This window comes from Thermobia domestica, chromosome 2 (genome assembly GCF_964235325.1).
Source record: "Thermobia domestica chromosome 2, izTheDome1.hap1.1, whole genome shotgun sequence".
NCBI lineage: Eukaryota > Metazoa > Arthropoda > Insecta > Zygentoma > Lepismatidae > Thermobia > Thermobia domestica.
In genome coordinates, this window is record NC_137455.1 from 17,355,022 (window position 1) to 17,378,288 (window position 23,267).

Here is a 23,267-nt window from a genome sequence, read left to right on the forward strand (position 1 = left end):
AATGGGCAAATACAATCATTTCCTAAAGTGTAGGTGGTGAGAAATAAGTGTACTTCATATTTTTATATTATGTGATAAAAGCGAGTCCCATGTAAAGTAAATAGAACTATTTGTGTACAATGATATAACAGAACAGCAGAAATCGACTTATTTTCGATTTTATTTCAGTTTTCAAATCATTCTTGTTGAGATTTTGTGTGTTCATTTACACGGTGTCCTTTCCGTGACAACCATGTGTCCTGCCCGTGACGCAGTAAAGTTGAGTTTTTTATTAATATAAATATTTGGCAAATTTCTCTTAAGTGAAGTTTGGTAACAAATTTCATCATTTATACATTTCCGTTTAAATAAAAACATTTTGAGCAAAGAATTCACAGAGTTTTGAAACATTTACTTGGTGTGTCGAAAGTCACTTCTCTTTTTTGTCCCCACCCGTGACAGACATTTAGGAATTAATATTTTCTACTCTAAACAGAAAAAAATACTGAAAACGTCAGCTACATATACTCTTAAGTCTATACTGCTCATGTATCATACAATTAGCAGAATTTATGTTGTATTTTTAGAAATATACAACTTTAAAGCATCAAAAATGCAGTGTAAATGTCCTGCCCGTGACGATGGAATGGCCCATTAGTCTTTATTAACTATCCTACTCGACTCTAATATTTCAGTTTTATTAAATGAAATACCTTCAGCAAGAATTTTAGGCCTAAGGGAAAAGTACGTTACCTTTTTAAATTCAAAGCTAATTGAACTTTATTTTTAGATAAAATATAACTAAAGCCCTGTTTAAATACATATTAACTGCGATATAAATAAATTGTTATGATAACTGATCCACATTATTTGTATAGTTTAAGGTCAACACTTGTATTAATATTTACTGCAATTTTTGGCGCTTCTCAAATCAAAGCGCGCTCTTTACGCCTACCTGTATTCAGTTGTTTGTTCGATGGAGGTGTATGGCCGACGTTTTGGTTATGTTTAGTAAAATCCAGTGATAAATTGTGAAGGTAGGTGTTATTGTATTCTATTACTGCTGTTACGAGCTAAATCTTCACATCAATTGAGAATTTAAAGATTATAATACTTATAACACTTCTGTTAATACAAAAAAGTCAATAAATTTTGAAACTCAGTTATTTGAATAGTTGATAGGCAGCAAGGTCAACTGAAGCACAGCTGAGCCGAAAGGTGCCAGCCCAGACATCAATCAAAAATAGCCTTGGAAGAAAAACGAGGAAACATTACAATAAAATGTTTATCAATGCTTAAAACATTATCCCAGAGATTTGTAATTTCAATAAGCCATTCCTTGAAAGAAACGTTTAGAATTTGCGTTAATAAATACATTGTGTTTGAATAGACCTTAAGAAAGATATGTGAAACAGCTACATAATAGATCTAATTATCCCCAAATCATTTATAGGTTTATGGAACTATTTCTTCAAATGAACCTTTCTAAGTAAAATTGAAAGCTTTAGATTTTGCAAACTATTGCAAAGTACTTTTTAGTTTTTCCCAAAAAAAAATTGTTACAATGCATTCTTCCTGTAGGTAGGGCCTACTATGCTGTGACTTCCCTACAATTTTACAAAAGTAATTACGTATTATATTGTGTTTAGATGAAGGATGAGTATTGAGAACTGTAAATGTATGTTACTAGAGACAGTGTTACGTACTTTTCATTTACGAAACTACAATTTTGTTTAGCTGTATGAGAATGCAGAGGGTATTAACAATGCTTATGAGAAGCAATTGCCTCTGCCCTTCGTGTCATATCAATATTTGTATTATACTGAGGAGAAAAAGTTGCAATGTAGCAGTACAATGGTTATTCTACACTTGCGAGACCTATTTTATAGTCTGCTGCCTTGAGTCAGATTTACAGTCTGACCTTCCTTTGTACGACTCGACTGCATTCATTACAGCTAATAAGAGTCATAAAGTTTAAACACAATTCCATTCAGTTTAACGAATTGTTAGCTGCCCTATTCATGTGAATGATTACGGACATTAATGACTATTTGCATCTAATTTATTTATTTATTAATTTATGATTAATCAGTAATTTAGTGCAAGGCAAATTTTTCAACTGTAATATACCTAGAATTTCGTTTGAGAAGGTTCGTATTACATGCAGACTTTAAGTATCTGTCGTCAGATAAATTTCAGCCTTGAATATACGTTAGTACCACCAGGGAGTTCCTTTGGTAAACGTGAAAATGAAATATTCTTTTAACCATGAGGACAAACTGACATATTGATGGGCTTGTGTATAGCCCGCTCCCCCCAGTTCTTTGCAGAGTCACTACTACTACTGCTGCTGCTACTACTACTATTACTCCTACTACTACTACTACTACTACTACTACTACTACTACTACTTATATCGAGAACAGAACCCAACCAACCCCTGCGGGGCTTCTAACCCTTTCCTACTACTACTACTACTAGTATTGCTACTAACTACTACCACCACTACTTCTACTACTACCAATACTACTACTTATACTAAAACCTTACCACAAGATTGACATATTAAATCTTTATAACATGCGATTCCGATTCATTATGAACTAATATGAATCGTTAGAATCACTATGATTCGTTAAAAATCACTGGGGGGAGCGGGCTATACTCAATCCTATTGATGTTACAAACAAATTTTAATTACGTGCATATCCGCCATCACATCTGCTTCTACGGACATGTAACCACGCGGGCGGGCCCTACAGTTTCGTCCTGCATTCAATCTGACTAGAGTCAAAGGTAGCTTGTAGTGACCACCTAACACAGGTTTGTGCTTGTTTTGTGTACTGATGTGTTACTACCTTTGTTATCAGGCAATATTGCGAATACTGCAACAATTGCAATTATCGGGAAGTTCTTGTACAAAGTTTCATTTTCTGCAGCGAAATGACACCAACTAGCCTAATACTGATGTGGCCTATCAAAAAAAAAAAAAAAAAAAAAACTATTCATGAAAATGCCTCAGGTACGTATTTCTTGATATATTCCCAATCCATGCTTCTTCAGTCTAACTTTGAAAAGATAGAAGTGTTGTGAATGAATTCACAATCACATATGTCCCCTTCTAATGATAAGCCCAATTCTGAGTCAGGGGTCGCGGTGGATCAGTGGTATTGCATGTGGCCCATGGTTCGATTCCTGCTCGTGCCAAATAAGCTTCGTACTGGACAAATACCATGTGTGTGGGTTTTTTCTTGGTTCTCAGTTTCCTCCCACTTTCTTCATTCCACCATTTCATTCATTTCTCATCATCACCGTTTCCTTTAGCCTAGCCGGCAAATGAATGATGATGGAACAACTGGTGGAATGAGAAGGTGAGAGGAAACGGGAGCACTCCGAGAAAACCCACAGACACAATCAGTGGCGGCGATTGGACTTTAAAAGTGGGGGCAAGATCTGATCTGAATATTTATATATCAACGTTAGTTTTCCAGGTTGTTTCTACTACTTTGTTTTCCATAAGCTTGTATAACTAATAGGATACTATCTTTTTGCAATTAAAATACAGTATATTGTATTTCATATTTTGTGAAGTAAATTGGCAAGGGCAACCCAAATAAATACTAGCCCTTTGTAGTCTTAACAACAAAGGTGTAAGAAGAGATTTGATGCCTTGCTCATGAACATCTTAAAATTCTGTCTGGAAAAGTGTGTGATCAGATTATTTAATAACAAATTTGCAAAACAAATAAATGGAAAGGATAATATTAATCATAGTAATGAAGAATGACATTTTAGGCACTGTCGATTTTTGTGCAATTGAAGATTACCTTGTCAAAGACTTTTTTTTTCCTTTTGCGAACTGTTCTCTCAATTAGTTTTAAAGCGGCTAACATATGAGTCCTTGTAAGAAGGAATTGTTGTGCTCCAATAGGTTAAATTGTGGGCAGGGCCGTAACTTGTGGAGGGCTGGGCGACTGCCCCCCAGAGAAGCTCTCCGCCGTTCGAGAGAGGCCCATTTTAAGACAAAATTTTCTTACTCCATATACGGTACGAACATGAAAAATATAAATGAAGCATCAAACAGGTTCACTACTTTACATAAACTAAACAGCGCACAAAAGGTCAGTAAAACAAAAATAAGTTGTGGGCCCATTTCAGTAAAAAATGTCTACTATTAGGCTCCCTAGAAATTAATATTTATTCATATGGCTTTGAGGTATGTCCCATTAATTAATTTGTCATGTATGGAACGGGCTCAGGGGAGTAACTAACGGCCCCGCAGACCATGACGTGCAGAGGGCCCACAGGCTTCGGGGTTCCATAAAGAGTAAGAGTAAGATGGAAAGAGGGGGGCCAAGAATTAGAAAAACAACTTTTTGTAGGGAGCCCAAATACGCGTGTTAATGCTTGATCCCCCAGAAAAAAAATCTAAGTTACGGCGCTGTTTTGGGGCCATTTTCCGTGGCAATTGAAACGCAATTCCTGTAGCTTTCTTAACTCCACGGGAAGACAAATAACCCATACGTACTCACGCAACAGCAAATATTATACGGCGCCATTTTTTCTATGAAGAAGTAATATACACAAACTTTACATTTCCAAATGAAACTATATACTTTAAGGGTTACTTCAAAAAAGTAAGTGGGCAACTGCCCCCTCTTGCCCCCTTCCTAATCGCCGCCCATGGACACGATGTTGTCAATCACACACTTCATTGGCCGAGAATACACAAAGCATCGTAAGTGATTACTTCAACAATAAAACTATTTATTTTAAGGTGGAACATATTTAATTTCATTTAAGACATTTTGAAACATTTACGGGAAAGAACCGTCTTGCTAGTGCTAGGGTAATTCCCGTAATTGAACGCGCAGAGTATTGGAAATGAACTTCAACAATCAGACCATTTTTCTACGCTGGAAAATATTTACCATATAAAACATTTATTTTATAATACATGAATTATATGTTTGTTTTAAATTGATATATTTGGTATTCTATATTTGTTAAACGTTACTAAGGTTCCTCGGATGACTCGATCTACATTTGTTCGTTTGCCTGCACCACATACACATTACAGGGTACAACTTTCAATCTTTTAAATTTGAATTTTCAGGGCACGAGATACACTAAATTTCCTGTATACATTTTACCGGCATACGAACGTAAAATTTCAAAATGGCTACTCAAAATTACTAGTACTTCGGGTTTCAAAACTGATTTTTAAAGAGCAGAAACGATAAATGATTTCGAGTTGATTTTGGCAATCGACTCATTCGTCCCAAGAATAGGTTCCATTTTCTTCCGTCAACCTTCTATTTAAACCGGAAATAGTAGGAATGAATTATTTCTGGTTTCGACGTTCATTGCTTGTAGAACCGAAACGGTAATAAAATGACTTTTTTTTTTTTTTTTTTTTTTTTTTTTTTTTTTAGTTGATTCAGCGTGTTAAAAGAACATCTTACCCGCAACACAATGTGGAAACTGGAACAGGTTGGAATTTATTAGTACTTCAGATTTCAATATTGATCTTCATAAAGCAAAAACTGTAAGAGCGATCGAGAAGCTATTTCATGGTAATCCATTCAGCGTTCCAAGATTAGGTTGCATCTCCTCTGTTAATTTCTTATTCAAACCGGGAGTAGTTTCAGTTAACCATATCCGATTTCAACGTTTTTCTTTGTATAACATAAAACTTTTTTTTTTTTTTAAATCATTACCATCCGCAACACTACCAAAACTGGATATGGTTGAAATGGATATCGATTCAGCGTCAGAAGTACGCGTTCTCTTTGATCCAAGGATGTTATAAAATAGAGGATCTCCCATACAAGAAAATCGTGAAGCCATACGTCACTGCTTCGCCACACCTACTTTGCCCGCTCCGCGCCACTAAGATCGCAATGTTTCGAGCCAACAATCATAGCGGAAGCGAGACCAGTTAATCAGACGTGCCCGTTCACGCGATGCTCAGTTGTTTTTTGGCTTCACTGAGTTCATAGGAAGAAGATACGTATGGGCAGATCCTCTATTTTATAACGTCCTTGCTTTGATCTTATTCTTCTCTTATAACCAGTAGAGCTTTGTATTTCAAGTGTGCCCCTTCTGGCGCTGCTGTCTATTTATGTCTTCCCGTACCTCCCTCGAAAGAGGAGGGACAACTTGCTGTAGCAGAGATCCTTCAATGATTGGATGTGGAAGCGTAGCACAATGAATTATTTCACGGACTTCGCTCTGCACTGCCTTGTTAGCCATTCTAAGTTAGGCTACGATCTTCATTCGTCAAGACTAAACGACTAAATGACAAACTCGCAACACAGCCGAGGTCATTCACGTCTTTCCCCTAAGCAAAGGGAGGGGTTCATCCATAAGAGGGTGGTGGAGGTTGGGCCGAACTATGTTTCACATATTTTCCGAGGGCACACTTGAAATAGAAAAGCTCTAGTTGTGGATCCACTACTACAAGTTTGAATACTGAATTCGCAAAGTGTGGAAGTCTACTATAGTTTCACACTACGAAACGGAACACACTTTGTGTTCTATTTACAAGTCTAATCACAGGTGACTGTTTCATTGTAACTCTTATACTTAAGTATTTAGTTTCTCAAATACACATTTTCTTGTTTTATGTGTTGTAACACAAGAGAAACAGCGTTTTTATCACCTATAGTGTAGCAACGCTAAACAAAAGCAGTTACAATTCGATTCCCGCTGGAAGTACACGTGATAGGGACTGCATGTTAAGCTGTAGGATCACTCGTATATAATGTAGATGCTTACATTGAAAAGTTAACCTTCCATTAAACAAATCTGAAGTAGGTTCTTGTAGACGCACTCGTCCAGTGTCATCTTTGTAAGTAGCAAAACCTAACCTCACAAAGTATTAGTGATCGCAAATATCATCAGTTTTTTCATAAAATGAAATTCCTACGATTGTACTCTTTACACTGAAAACAGATGAATTATTATCAAATACTTGTTGGAATGATAAGGAAAAGCAGGAGGAAACGGGAGAATCCTAAGAAAACTCCATAGGCGTTAGTTGTTTATCAAAAACTCACTTGACTTGGGACCAAATCAGGAATTCTTGCAGTAGAGATGAGTGCTCTGCCACTGAGCCACCGTGCTTTCCTAATATATCTTCATAAACTTTTTTATAATTGGTTATTTATTATTTTACGCGTAAGCGTGTAGATGAGAAATCCTTTGCGAAGTTACACTCAAACGTGTTGTGCATTTGCAGGCCAGGACAAAACTATAACCACACTTGGGAGGGGGATTTCCGTTTTCTTTTCCCTCTGAGGTGATAGTTTTCTGAAAATATGCTCAAGGGTGTTATATAGCTAGCTTTGGCTACCTTTGGCTAGCTCCGCCCCCAGACCCCCACGTTAGCTCTGCCTACGGCCTCGCATCTCTTACGTATCATCATTTGCATCAACGGTGAATTTTGTGCATTTGCTCTTCATATTTCCTGAATTTCCCCCAGCTGGGGGCTCCGGCCCCACACTCCCGCTTTTGCTCAGCCTACGGCCTTGCTCCTCTTAAATCCGCAATTCTACCGAATTTCAAGTTTTTTTCCTATTTCAACTATCTAAAAGTAAAATTTCGTTTCACAAGAAAACGCACGTTTAAATAACATGGGAATTACTTCATCCTCCTTTAGACCCCTTAAAAATTAAAAATATTCACTTTTGGCAATTTTTCTGTCGGTTAGTCCCAGAAGGCTACAATCATGCCAAATTTCATTATTCTAATCCTGACAGAAGTGCCTAAACATTTTGGGGTGTAGAAGACGTCCCATATAAATAACATGGGAAAGATTTTTCATTTCCCCATAAAACCATTCTAAAGTTGGATTTAAAAAAATATATATATATTTTTACTGATTCACTTAGATACCGCTAACAAAAACCTACAAGCATACCGAATTCCAAGTTTGTGCTCCAATTCCAAGTACCTAAAATATGAGATTATAGTTCCAAAAAGAGGCCCATGTAAATAGGACGGGGTATTTCTTCATCTTCCCTTTAAATCCCCTAAAAATTAAAACTATTCACTTTTGACAATTTTTTCCGTCGGTTAGTCCCGGAAAGCTATAAGCATGCCAAATTTCAACTTTCCACGTCAACCGGAAGTACCTCTATAATTTGTTAGTTCACGTAGTTTCAAATATAGTTAAGATATATATATATATATATATATACATATAGGGTGTCCCAAAAGTAATGGCGAAAAATGAACCATAGATTCTTGACACCAAAACCAGAAAAAAGTTTATATGACATGTAGTCCGGAAGTGGACAGGGGCGGGGCTAGGCAGCGTTGTTGGAGAAGAAGAACTTGCCAGTTAAAAAAAAAAAAAAAAAAAAAAAAAACATTAAAGATGCATGTGAACAGTTACGCAACACACCGGGAGTGATGGGATCCATTCGAAAACGCACGATTAGCACGTTACATAGATATGGGAGGACAGCATTTTGAACATCATCTATAAGTACGTTTAACGTTGTGTACACTCATGTCCAAAATTATTGTCGGATGTCTATATTGTAGGAATATAACGTGATATCGCTTTTGCCCGGTATTTCTTATAATGTTAGTATGTGTATATTCGGCAGATACATGTAGGTAACAAATTTCATGTCAAAAGACCAGTAAATAAGAACAATGAAACGAAAATAAAGCTTTCTTGTCCATTTAGCAACATTTTGTTTTACTCATTCTAATTTTCGTATTTATAATTCTTTTGCTATGAAATTTACCACAAATGTATATTTCCCGATTATACACATAGTATCAATATTAAAAATAGCCTGCAAAATCATTATCAAATTATATTCTTACAAGAAGACAGTTATAGATATGCGACAATTATTTTGGACATGAGTGTACATATAGTGTAATGTCTCAATTATGCACCGAGAATAAAGAAGACGATGATAATGAAAATGAAGAATTAAATTAAATTTTTAGTGTTAACGTTCCACGATTATGCCCTTTAGGCTAAACGAAGCCAGTGATTAATGAAAGAAAATGATTGTGAAATTAAATTTTTCGTGCTTTCCCATCAGTAATCGAACCCAGGAACACATGCTTTAGCCACCAGATCAACAGTGAGGGCTGAGACAGTGGTAATGACATGAATGATAATAGTGGAAATACAAAAGTGGGAGAACCCCGAGAAAATCCTCGCACAAAGTGTTTTTCCAGGAAAGCATACTTGATAGGATCGAACCAAGGAGCCCATGCATTAGAAGTGAACGCTGTACCACTGAGCCACCACGGCCCCTTTGTAGTATTCTGGATGCCCTGCTTCTAGTTCCGTAAAGGGTAATTAGAGGCTAAACTAGAAACGTTTGAAAGTAACTGTACTGTATGTATTGTGCATTTTTCTAAGAAATAGACCCATTGCAGAGTGGACTTAGTGATCAGAAAGTTAAAGAAAAATATTTTCAAGTTAAAAGTCAAGACTCGATTCAGATATAGGGGCCGCGGTGGCTCAGTGGTAGAGCGTTCACCCGGGGTGCTTGGGGTCCCGGGTTCGATCCCAGCCCCCACCAAGTGAACTTTGTGATGGACAAACACCGTGTGCGTGGGTTTCCTCGGGGTTCTCCCGTTTTCTCCCACTTTCTTCATTCCACCATTTCATTCATTACTCATCATCACCGTCTCCTTTAGCCTCACCGGCATAACCGTAGGACGTAAAACTATTTTTTTTTTTAATTCAGGTATATTGTAATTGCGAACGACATTCCTTCTGTTTACATGGAATTATAAAAGGAGCAAATCTCACACACTTTTTCATTGTCATTCGCAGGCCATCATTTATTCATCATTGACCTGACCTAGCATATAAACCTAATCGAGATTTGTAGAATATGTTTTAAGAAAATATATCACTGGTTGGCCTGTACGTGAACCTTAAGACGCTGTATGTAAATGACCAATCGAATATTTTATTGGAAAGAGTTAAATTAGGTCCACAGTCAGGATGACTTACCTAAGATTCACTATTCTAATTCGTTGCGTTTTCATTACACACAGAATCAGTTTTTGAGATCCTTCATGGCTAACCAGTTAGCGCACGCGCCTTTGATGTGGGGAACCCGGGCTCGATTCCCGGCGGAAGCTCATGTGGTTCGGATTCCACGCTAATCAGTAGGTCCTGTCTCTTATAGTCTCGCTCGGAAAGGGACGTTAAACTCAAACTTAAACATAAAAAGATCACAGTTTGGTATCAGAAGTCCTTCAGTAAGCTTGGCTATTAAAAAAATAAAAAAGGATCTATTTGAATTCATGAATATCAATTGATCATTCCAAATTATCAGTTGCTTATTAGGTTTTGATTTATATATTATTTCGTTTATAGCAGGTGAATGCCAAAATGGCGGGAAAGGTAAAGATATCTGCAGAATGGAAGAAGCGTGTGAAGTCCGAGTTGATGCGCATTCGACAGTTGAAGCGCTACAAGAGAGCAGATGAAGTTAAAGTCGCATGGACACAGAATAGGAAGCAGATGATAGGTATGTAGTATGGATACTATAGGATATATATTAGTTATAATGTTCGTACCTTGTATTCCCAGACAGGTGATTTAGTTGTTAAATAATTTCAGTGGTCTCTGTCACTTTCATCAGTAGCTCACACCTTGTAAGGATCTTCCTACGAAATTATCTTAGAAGAATACCGATGCTGAATTTTCTGAAAGTTGTTAATATTTCATGAAGTTATTTTATAAAAAGGAAGTTCTTTCAAATATGTTCGGTTTAGCAAGTTAAGAAGTTACTGATAAAAGTAGCAGAGATGACTGAAATTATTTAAAATTTAAATAACCTATCTGGAGATAGAAAGTAAGATCATATATATACAACTATTATAACAAAAATACATATAAATAATAGCTATTTTTTCATAGTATTCGCATTGCATCATATGCATGGTATTTCAGAATTGCTACTTGATTTAATAGGATATATATATCGATAATCATGAAAAAGTACTTATCCTAAAAACACCCAGTTATTCAACTGTAAATTGTTTCGGCAAAAGGTTATGGTCTTCCTTAGCGCAGATCCTTTCAGAAAATTAGCTTCGTGAATTTCTATCCCTTTGATTATTATTTTCTGAATTTCAGTAGTCTCTTGTAAAATCTCCCGTGTACCTATACCTTCGACTTCATGAGCATCAACCTATATCTTATTGCATTATCATTGTCATTGATATTCGGCCATTATTCGCATGTCACTTACCGCAACTGAGGAACTCCCATGCACTACGTTCTTTATCTGACCTTTCTGTCTTCACGTATGAATTTTCTGTTTTGATACCATCCATCAACTGTACCTCCAGGCTCCAGCACCACATCCTGTAGCACGTCCCTCATGATGCAGTTCCTTTTCAGCCATTGTCTCAACCAGTTTCTTTTCCTCTTTCAATTACATCTAGAATTGTTATTTTCTCCCCTACTACTTCTAATACCTCATTTGTTTTTTGTTCTACCCAATTAATTCACTCCACTTTTCTTCATATCCACATTTCGAAGGCTTCTAGTCTTCTTTTTTTTTCATCGCTCTTGCGTTATGTCCATGTTGCTGCCCCATATAGTACAGTACTCCACACAAAGCATTTTATTAGGTTTTTTTTCCCCAGAATTCTTTGTTCAAAGATCCACAAAATATAATTTTCTTCTCCTAAATATTTCTTTCATCTTTCTACCCTTTTTCTTTTACGTTCGCACTTCATATTCAGTAAAAATACTACCCAGATATTGGAAACTAGTCATTTGTTCTATTTTCTTCCCTCTTACTTCTGTATTTAACATCGACTGCTTCGTTCTAATCACCTAACTTTTATTTTCATCCCATATTCTTCGCAGACCTTTCTCAAGTTTTCTTATGTCTTATTGATTTTCTTTTCAGCTATCTAACTGATAAAAATTAAAGAAAATTGGTTTAAAGTCTCATTTCTTTCATTAATGTTTCATTGACTTTATTAATAAATATTATTGGTCCAAGAATGTGACTAAAATGGAACTATACTTTTCAATCTAAGGAGACTTCTTCAGCCCTCTTCCTGTCACCCACTCCCATGTTGAGCTCACTTGGATCAATTTATAGTTCTGTTAGAAATATGCAGGTGTACTGATTTCTTCACTTGAAGAGAACTGAAAGAATAGTTTCTTCATTTTTGGTAATTATTTCCAGTATTGTATCTTTCAAACTTTTCCTTATAAACTGCTAATTATCTCGCATTTCGAAATATTCTTCCGGTTTTTTCCTTCCTTTCTTTCTTTTTTAGTATAATAAAAGGTAGGATAGAATGGAAAGTAAAGAATTAACCTGGTTCGTTTAAGGTTGCATTTTTTTACGGCAAATCCGGTACCATTTTTGCTTCGTTCAGTGCAACACTCAATTTGCAATAAGTGTTTGCAGTTCCTTACGTGTTACGAAAATACTATTACGACCCGCGATTCATCTGTATTTTTTGAACTGTTGTAGATTTGCTGGTAGAGGAGCAGAAGCGATGGCAAGACGGGAAGGCTGTGTGGATGTACATGCAGGAGCCACCTCTTCATCACCCGTGCATGAAGAAGGCGGAGATCTATACGTCGGATGGAGATGTTCAAACGACACCAGTCAAAGTGATCAACGCTGTTACTCCCATTCCCACGATGTATACATGGGCACCAATACAACAGAATTTCATGGTGAGTTTATTTTATAGTTTCTAGCTGAAACAAGGTTTGTGAAACTATACGTTGATGTTTCGTCTAAGGAAATTAGTCTGGAAGTGAACGTAGGTTAAAAAAAAAAAAAAAAAAAAAAGTTTTTAATCCGTGGTAATAACGTATCCGAAACAGTTACGAATTATAATTTAAAATAAAGTGGGTTTTAAGCTTTGTTCAGTGTCTCTTTTGTTAAAATAATAACGTATACTGAGAACGAAAGGAAATGAGAAGAAGGCGAGTCCAGTCCAATGGTTTATCTTCTCCAATCCTTGCACGAATTGCTATTTCGATTCGCGTTTGTTTAATTGGTTCTTCACTGTTCGCATAAAGGCACTGTTGTCGATGAATTTCACGGCTGGGGCCAGATGGAAGTAGTTCCTACATCTTTATTGATTGGCTGAGAAAAGAAAGCAATTAGGTGACCAGTAATAACGGTATCTCATGCAAATATCTATTTTTTAAAAAATATTTTAAGTATTTATATATTTTGTTATTTATTTATTTTATCACTGACATCGTGACGTGATTGGTTGATTTATTCTACGCACTGGACTTCCTCCCACTGTTCTAGCTTGAAACAACGAGGAGGGGAACGATCTCTCGCGTTGATGCGCCGTGAGGCAAACCATTTCGATTGAAGGTGGGAAAGGAATGAAGGGCGAATTACAACATTATGAAGATTTGACTTCACATTCTGTGTTTTCTCTCACTCAGTGACAATTATTTTCGTGCGAAACAGAAACTGTGCAGCCCTGTGAGTTTAGGCAGAAGTCATTACTATTAAACACTGGTCGACAACTCTAAATTTCTAGTCGCCAGCGGCGACCGAAAATTTTGCGCCCTGCTATAAGAGATAAATACGTATACTGTATTTTAAACGCTCTTTAAATATTAAGTTACCGGTAATTAGGTAAAATCTAAGACTTGTCATTACAGTGTCGTAACTCACTGTAGTGGTTGCTCATGTAAAATGAAAGTTTACTTGTATAAATTAATAATAATAATGAAACGCGGAAAACAAACGCTAACAAGGATGAAAGGAGCATATCAGATATTCCAAACACGAAAATCCGATATCTGATATGTCAATTCACTTCAAAAAGATTGCACACGATATTAACACAGTGAAGGTTTTACGCAAAACGGATAATAATTTTGGAAGTACAAATGAAAATGTTTGAATTAGAATAGGTAAACACAGTTAAATTAGAGTGACAATAAACTGCGTCAGAGTTCCAAGTGTATCGGGAATTAAAAGAAAATAAATAAAACTGCAAAAGGAGACTTTAATGTTCTGAAGTCTTAGTTAGAAGAGTTGTTCGGTTGAAACATAAATTGATATCTAGAAACTTAGACAGCATATACTATAACACAATGACAATTTGATAGTCGTCACAGATCAACATCCTTACCGTTTAGGTAACTGTTTAACGGTAAACAAGTTTCTTTATACCCTCTGGAAAGGGAGATGCTGGAGCTGGTTGCACCACTCTTACACAGCATAACAAATCGCATGATCGGAATGAAAGTCTTGTACTATCCCACTTGCACCATAGTGCAGAAGGGTTATTACACTTCGTAGTTTTTACATTTGAGGTTCTGCGTGTTGATGGAGACTTCCACAGTAAAGGATATTATCTTTTCTACTCTCCATATCAGATGTACATTCAGCGTATGATTCCTTGTAATTCAATAAATGACGTACTGGTATACATATGTGTAGATATATTTTATTGGAGATTAATTCAGTTACTCCTTTATCAGCCTCTTTATCAATGTAAACATTATTATTATTATTATTATTATTATTATTATTATTATTATTATTAGTAACATACACTTATCACTTATCATTATATTTATTTTCAATATTTATTCACATATTATATATAGATATATCAAATTATATTCTGTTGAAGGCCGAATTTAGTAATAATACACTAGGATCACATATCAACATATATAAGTAGGCATCATCATCCAGCTAATTATCCATCATACCGCGTTATTAAAATTACTCATTGCACTATCTGATAGTTCAAATTAAATCACAATATCATATACAAACTACAGTTGGGATAGCGTCGATGTTCGATCCGAGGCTTACAAATTTTAAAGATACATTTCTACACAATGCATGTTAACTAACTCATAAAATGTCTTCTTTACTACAATATTTATATCAGTTTGTTTATCCAAAAAACGATTCGAAAAAATTATTTTCTTTTAGATTTTGTGATTTCCAGATCATCTGGTACGGACCAATATCCCTTAAACATTCTCAGGAACAGTTTGTAATGCGTCGCTCAGCTATACAATAGCGGCGCATTACACTCTTATCTTTCAGGGCCTCTTTCAAGGACCAGACATGATAGTCGCATAAGGAGAGATCTGGGCAATTGATAGATAAAGAACGCATGCATGGAGTATTCGTTGGTGTGTTGGCAGTGTGTGTGGGGAGTCCTTTGTTGTGAAACAAGTATATCTCGTACCATTTTTTCCCTTTTTCTTAAAAAAAAAAAAAAAAAAAATGTATTTCAGAGTTAGTGTAAGGGTTACGAAAAAGTTGACCGTGATGCCACTGACCGGTAGCCAGTCCAATAGCAGATGTTCATGGACATCGTAGAACACTGTCAACATGACCTCGCCAATCGAAACAGATTACTTTACTTTACTTTACTTGGTCTTGGTGACACAGTATATCTCCATTTCTTACTCGTCTTCTTCGTTGCTGGTTCGAAGTGGTGGCACCAAGTTTCATTGCCAGTCACGAGTTACTCGAAGAACCGTCCTTCCCGGTGTGTCGGCTAAAATGTTCCATGCATATCCCCATCCGCATAACTTTCTAGTTATCAGTAAGGTTTCGTAGGGTTGTACTTATTAAACCCATACGTTCCGACACCTACCGCAGTTCGCTGTGCACGATGCTGTGGATACAGGACCGTTCGGACAGTAACCTCACCAAAGTAAATAAGAATTTATTATATAATCTGAAAACTACTTTTTTGCTCTACTTTTCAACATAGTTTACATAAATATTCAGGCAATTATCATATCTTCCTTAGAAATTCCATCAGCATAAAAATCTCTCATCTGTGCCTTGAGCCAGCCTGTGACCGCATCTTTGAGCTCCTCATCACCAAAGCACTTACATGCAAGCCACTTCTGCATATGCGTGAAGAGATGATAATCGCTGGATGCGAAATTTGTATAAATTGATCGGAAAGCTCCGAGATTGTGAAACATCGATTTTCACAAACTTCACCATCAATTTTCTGAACAATTTCATCAGTGACCACTGATGGCCTGCCACTCCTCTCTTCATTAGGAATGTTTGTTCGTCCACTTTTAAATGAACGTATCAATTTACGAATAACCCCTTTGCTCATCACACTTGGTCCATACACGGCACAAAGTTCCCGATGAATAGATGCTGCCGAATGTTGGTTTGCCATAAGAAAATGTATAACAGCTTGCACCTCCTACTTGGCGGGGTTTCCTATTGCAGCAAACATTTTGAGACGCTACAAAGGTGGAACTAGTGATGAGACAGCCTTTACTCTACCACGACTGGATGGAGACTGATCTACCGCGCACATCTGTGCAAAGATAGTAGCGCTGCTGCCACTACTTCACGCACAGTGAACAATCGGAGGTTACTTTCCGAACGCACCTCGTAAATCATAAGCTGAACACGTTATACAGCAATGGTCCTTCGCCATATCCAGTTTTTCTTTCTCCTGATTACGAACACCTGTTCAGATCGTGAGACATCCGGTGTCCACATCCTTCTATCTCGAAAATCGATACATCAGTTGAACACTGCTTCAGTTCAAATACTTACCCCAGTACCCCACGTGCATTCGATTAACAGGAGTTGAATCACGGCACGTTGTAATCCCTTGGACGTTTTCATAAGCCACTGTTACTTTAATGTTTTTCTGCACTCAAGGGAGGCGCGTCTCAGGTTGCTCAAGTTTGGTTTCTACAAACACCTAGTCACGTAATGCATTATCTCTTGGTCGCCCCAGCAATAGTTTGCAATGTTGCCAGCCCTACTTATATCATCTGAATAACTCATATACAGTGTGTTTCAAAACAACACCGACAACGTTTAGGAGGTGATTCCTGACACCAAGATAAAACAAAAAGTATGGACCAACCTGGGTGTACAAACTTCCTTTCAGAGTTATAGGCTGACGAAAACATGAAAAAATGAACTTCAAAGGTCCATAGCTCAAAAAAATATGGACCTACCGTAGTCGGGTCAAAACTTCACTTAGGAACTAGTATGTGTCCTATCCAAATATCCAAGGTTCAAAATCCTGCTGTACTTTTCTGCAACAATTTTTAAAGAGGTAGTTTGTGAGTACTTCAAATTATAAGCCATAGTCAAACTCCCTCTATAAAAATTGTTGCGTGAATACCATAGGATTCTGAAACATGTATTTTTGGATAGCACATATATTAATTCCTATGTGAAGTCTTGACCCGACTACAGTAGGTCCCATACTTTTGGAGCTATGGACCTTTAAAGTTCATTTTTTCGTGTTTTCGACACCCTGTAATTCTGAAAGGAAGCATTTATGCACCCAGATTGATCTATACTTACCAGTTTGGTGGTTTTGGCTTATCTTGGTGTCAGGAATCAGCTCCCAAACGTTGTCCGTGTTGTTTTGAAACATCCTGTATACCTTATGGACCACAGTGGGTCAGTAGTAGAACGTTCACCTCGTGTTCATGGGACCCTTGGTTCGATCTCAGCTCGCGCCGAGTGGACTTTGTGTGGACAAGTACCATGTGGATGCGTTTTCTCGACGTTGTCGCGTTTCCTCCCAGTTTGAACATTCCACGATTTCATTCATTCTCATCACCACCATTTCCTTTAACTTACACTGCGTAATCGTGGGATGTAAAACTGAAAGATATTTTCTTATATAAATTTTGTTCATATGTTTTAGGTTGAAGATGAGACAGTGCTTCATAACATTCCATACATGGGAGACGAGATCCTTGACCAAGATGGTACTTTTATTGAAGAATTGATCAAAAACTATGACGGCAAAGTTCACGGCGACAGAGAAGCTGGCTTTATCGATGACGATATCTTTGTGGAGCTAGTCAACGCTTTGATCCAGTATCAGACGAAAGAGGAAGAATTAAGTGATAAATTGAACTACGAACGAAACAAAGGGAACAGTGGAAATGCAAATGAGAATAATAATAATAATAAGGACAACGTTACTAAAAACGGAAAGACTGATAAAACAGAGAAGAATGAAAGAAAGGAAAGAGAAAGTAAGGGTAAATCAGAAAAGCATGAAAAGAAGGAACCCGAGAAATCCGAGAAGAATAATGATAAAGAATCAAAATTTCCAATTATGACTATATTCCAAGCGATATCATCAATGTTCCCTGATAAGGGCAAGCCAGAAGAACTTAGGGAAAAGTAAGTAAAGTAGTAGATAATTTCAATTTAGTTTTTATATTTTCTGTTGTTTTATACCTCGAAACACGAGTTTTTCGCAGTGGACGATAAAACGAAATGCGTCTGAATTAAGTAATTTTCAGTGTTTTGACGTTTTATGATAATCTGTTTGTATTTTCATTCGTTTCCGTTGCGCGGTAAAACGCAAAATTGGGAGTTTTGCGCGAAATTTCTAATAATACGCGAAATAACACAAAATTTTAAAAATACATGTTTTCATTAATTTAAAACGCTTGCTTTCCGCTGACGGAACGGTAGAATGTGACATGAATGGTGCATTTTAGGTGATTCGGACACGGCTATGGAAAACGTGTTGCGCGTTAGCTATCACCATCGCAGCTGGATGCAGAGGAGCCATCATTGCAGACACCTTCTGTCTTCTGCTACTTAAGGTCAACTTCATAAAACACGCTGCCTGTCTTGTTAGCGGCGCTAGCACCAAACTGAACGCGCAGTCAACTTTGAAAGTCTGCGTTTTAGAATGACATGCTGAAGCAGCTGACGTGTTCACTTAAGTCAGTTCATTTCCTTGTGATTGTGCTGATTCGTAACACTGTCCGTGATGGGGAAACCGGAGGTAAATATCCAGACTAGACCAAAGAATTCGAAAATGATGGTTTTTGTATTTCTGGATCGTATATATTAATGTGTCTTTACCACAAGAGCTACAAAATGCGAAACTTCATGGAAAATGGGACAGAACGCGAAATATAAGAAACGAAACGCAAAAATTTCAAATTCTTAGTGCGAAAAACTCGTGCTTCTACTTATACCTTATATTATTTTCATCTACTCTATTATTGCAATTCTAATGAAATTTAATTGACGCTATTACGATATAGTTAAATTACAAACTAAATTAACGTCTCATTTTTATGAGTTAAAAATGCATTAGCGGCCACATGCGACTGTGAATGAGTCTAATGTTGCTTTCATTATAGTTTGTACGCTATTCTCATGTATAGTTGCTCTTCAAAACCACTGCACCGTAAGTGGAACAGAATGTTAACGAACCCTGTTAAGATAGGGCCGCAGTGGCTCAGTGGTAGAGCGTTCACCTCTGATGCATGGGGTGGTCCTTGGTTCGATCCCAGCTTGCGCCAAGCGAGCTTTGTGGTGGACAAACACCGTATGCGTGAGTTTTCTCGGGGTTCTCCCTTTTCCTCCCACTTTTTCGTTCCACCATTTCATCAATCATCAGTCTCTTTCAGTCGAGCCGGCCTAATAATGGGACGTAAAACTTAAAACATTTCATTTCATTTCAGACACTGTTAAGGGCTTATTTATGATCGGTCACAGGGTAGTCCATGAAGCTAATAGTTCTATGCGATTTTTTTTGGGGGGGGGAGGGAAGAATTCTGCCACTTTTGTGTGTGCAGGTCGTGAACTTTCAGTTAACTTCTTTAGTTTGCTAGATTCTAACACTAAAGAAAAATGACATTATTAACTTTAGAAACCTAAAAAATTATCAGTATAAAACAGGACCACATTCCTAACCAAGTTAGATCTTCGATTCGCAAATGAGCTTTGAAAATTGTGTGATTATATATATATATATATATATATATATATATATATATATATATATATATAATATAAGGAGTTTCAGATGTTTCGGACGTAAGGCAACATCCAGGTACACATTAATGCAGCCCTGCCCACGGCGAGCAGATAGTGGAAACTCTCCTCGTGAACGCTCACGAGCATTCTACGAGCAAATACCATTGTTCGTGCTTCGTGGATCTTCGGGTTTTGTCCTTAGAGGAGCGGAAGTGTTGTCAACCTTGGCGGTAATCACTAGCTTACCAAAAAAAAAAAAAAAAAAAAAAGTATGTATGGTAACTGATTGCCATTTAGTGTAAAGTGTTTTTTTACAATGTGGTAACCGTTAACTATAGACAATACAAACTTGTAACAGCAATCAAATGATAAACTATGTACGTTCCTTTTCTTCTTTTTTCTTTCCTTTTGTTAAAGAGGGATGTGGGTTTGTTATATCCGAGTGTGGGTTTGTTATATTATGTTGTTTCGCTTTTTAGGAAAAGAGATAATCTGTTGATAAGAAAAAACTGTAGCACTTGTTTGTAATTATCTAAGTATATCTCCAGAAAATTAGCTTATGCATGTATGTGTGTACGAATAGGCTTAGCAAGGGGTTGGTTGTGGAGATTAGAAGCCACTATTACACTATCAATAGGAAGAATAGTATTTCTTACTCCACTTTTAAAGTTACTTTGATCGCAAAGAATCAAACAAAATATTAAGAGAGTCAAAGAGATTTTCCATTTTTAAGTGTGACCGTTAGTGACTGCAATTAGTTTTTTTTTTTTTTTTTTTTTTTTTTTTTTTTTTTTTTTTTTTTTTTTAAACAAGGAGTGTCTTTTTAATAAGGAAAAATGTATTGTCCCTGGCTGGTTGCTTGCCGGTGGCTTGTTAAAAGTGAAAAAGAATGTTAAATCATTTCAACGACTGAAGCTACACGCTTGTCTTTCTTCGATAGTTACTGACTGATTTTGAAAGTCACAATGTTGTAGGCCTACTGTAATAGCGTAGGCCTACTGTAATAGCGTAGGTCTACTGTAATAGCGTAAATTCGAAAGGAAACGTTCCAACTGAATGATACGAACAATTATTCCCAATGTCTTGAACATGAAACGTGGGTTGCACGGATAACGCTTAAAGTAGGCTGGACTGCACTGGAATTTCCTTCCGGCAAATTAGTGCTTGGTCGAAACTCGGTTCTTCTGTGTAATTGTCTCTTAACAACATTTGAACATTTCTTTTAGATAATAATAACTAACTAACTCTATGGTCTATGGAACCCGAAGGTTCAATGCCGCGTTTACAAAATATTTCCACTAACTTATGTCCTTAGCCAACTGGATCCAGTTTCTACTCTGTACTCTTATTTCTGCAAGATCCATCTTAATATTGTCTTCCCATCTACGCCTAGGTCTTCCTAGTGGTCTTCTTCCAATTGGGTTTTCAGTTAAAATTATGAAAGCGTTTCTAATTTCTTCCATTCTGGCTACATGGCCTGCCCACCTGAGCCTTCTACACTTCATAACCCTAATAATGTTAGGTGAGCGGTATAAACTATGCAATTCCTAGTTATGAATTTCCTCCAATCCCCATTTTCATCCCTCTTTGGTCCGAATAATAATAATAATAATAATAATGCGTATTATTATTATTATTATTATTATTATTATTATTATTATTATTATTATTATTATTATTTTCAACCTCCCGTCGTTCTCCTATCAATCTAGCAACGAAAGGCGTTTACAACTTAGCAAACGTGAAGCGAATGACAAATTACAGACCAAGTGCTAATGTAATACAACGTCACGAATTGTGTAAGCAAGCTAAAAAGGTCTGAAACAATTCGTTTCCGATTTTTGCAGTCGTTTTTACGTCTGTAAGATGACATGTTTAATATTAGTTTCTTTCTTTCTTTCGTTCTTGTTCATTTGTTAGTTACTTCAACGCTAACTGTAACCTCTATCATGCGTCTTCCTCAACCAAAAAACGTACCAATTTTATTTCCTGCAGTGTTTTCGCGTCACTGCTTTCGAAATGGGGAGGGGGAGAGCACACCTGCACATTTCACGCTTGCGTCTGCTCAATGCTTATCATCGTGCGAATTTCTGGCCAGGCTTGGTCATAGGTTTTTTGCCATCATGTGTGGTTGGCAACACTTATCGGATGCAGTGGAAGAAGCGAAGCTAGCAGCACCTGTGCTCACCTGTTCTTATCTTCGCTCGTGCCCGCTCACGCTTTGGCTCCGGGAGCCAATTCATGGACAGGCCTGCATTAATGGATAGGTTGTGCATAGGGAGGGGGGTTGTTGACAGGCGCACACCCAAAAATTTTTGTTGTGAGAGGTCCAAGCTTTGTGGGGGAAGATCTAATACTACAAGCCACTACGTCTGTGTAGTATTAAACGGGTATTCTTCTCCACCCGAAATGACAGTAAGTAATTGTAAAATCTTCCCCCTATATTTTCAGAAAAAAAAATATAAAACTAGATTGTTTATAAGAAAGAGAGTACAGATTAAGTGTAAGATCAAATTTTCATGCTACATCAATCATTTCTCTGTTAAAGAAGTATAGTTTTATTGAGAACGGACCTGTGGTCTTCCCGTGGGTGTGACCCTGATTGTCGACATCGTTTGAGGGGTGGTTTGTGGTCAGTGAGGGAACGGGACTGGCTGTATGAGCTTTTGAAACTGTACGTGAGAGAAACGTCTCGAGTATACAGTCATTCGGTTTTCTTTCTTTGTATTTCGTTGAATTCACATCTGTAGAGTGTATGGTGTAAGAAAGCAAATACAGGGTGTTTCAAAATTAATATCGGGATTTAAGGCTTTATAGTATTTATTACATTTAACGTACAATTATAAATAAAACATCAAATGACAGAGCAACTTAATAAGTTTTTGCGGTAAGTGTTCACTGTGAGCACTGAGCACCATTCGTCACACGCACACATCGAGTCGATAGGCGAGAAAGGCCCATAAACTTCCCGCTGGGATATGGCACAAAACACATTCGATTTAAGGGAGTCCTGTTGCAACTGTACCATCTCGTGGGAATTTGCTGACCCTTGTATGTGAACATTATGAGTGTTCACATCGCCACTTAGGTGAAATGTCGAATCATCACTGAAGACGGCACAATCTAGAAAATCTTCATCGTCATGCAGCAACATTTCTTTTGCAAAGTTGCAACGTAAACCGTAGTCTGTAGGTTTAGAGGTTGTAACAACTGCAAACAATAAGGACGTAGTTGTTAGCGTCTCCTTAAAATTCTCCACACAGACGGTTGCACTGTAACTACAGATTCAGTCTTTGCAAAATGTAAAATACAAAAAGCTTTCTGCTCAGTAATCGCCATCTTTGCTACTAGCGCTTTCTAACGGCAGTTAGAGGAAACAATGCATGCACATGCGTACATACAAAACTTTTTTAGTTGCTCTTTTATTTGATATATTATTTATAATTATAATAAATACTACAAAGCCTGAAAAACCCGATATTCATTTTGAAACACCCTGTAGATTCCTTTATC

General features: G+C 37.0%; 1 protein-coding gene across 2 annotated transcripts in view; it reads left to right on the top strand.

Annotated features, from left to right (window-relative positions):
* Positions 1-876: 876 nt before the first annotated feature.
* E(z) (histone-lysine N-methyltransferase E(z)) overlaps positions 877-23,267 on the top strand; it is an 88,212-nt gene continuing 65,821 nt past the window's right edge. The window contains exons 1-4 of one of the 2 annotated variants that reach the window (XM_081739569.1): positions 877-1,016; positions 10,349-10,502; positions 12,477-12,685; positions 17,668-18,155. In XM_081739569.1, the coding sequence (XP_081595695.1) occupies positions 10,364-10,502; positions 12,477-12,685; positions 17,668-18,155 (836 nt within the window). In that variant the 5' untranslated portion in view covers positions 877-1,016; positions 10,349-10,363. The remainder of the gene's footprint in view (positions 1,017-10,348; positions 10,503-12,476; positions 12,686-17,667; positions 18,156-23,267) is intronic. The other variant, XM_081739579.1, reaches the window with a different exon arrangement.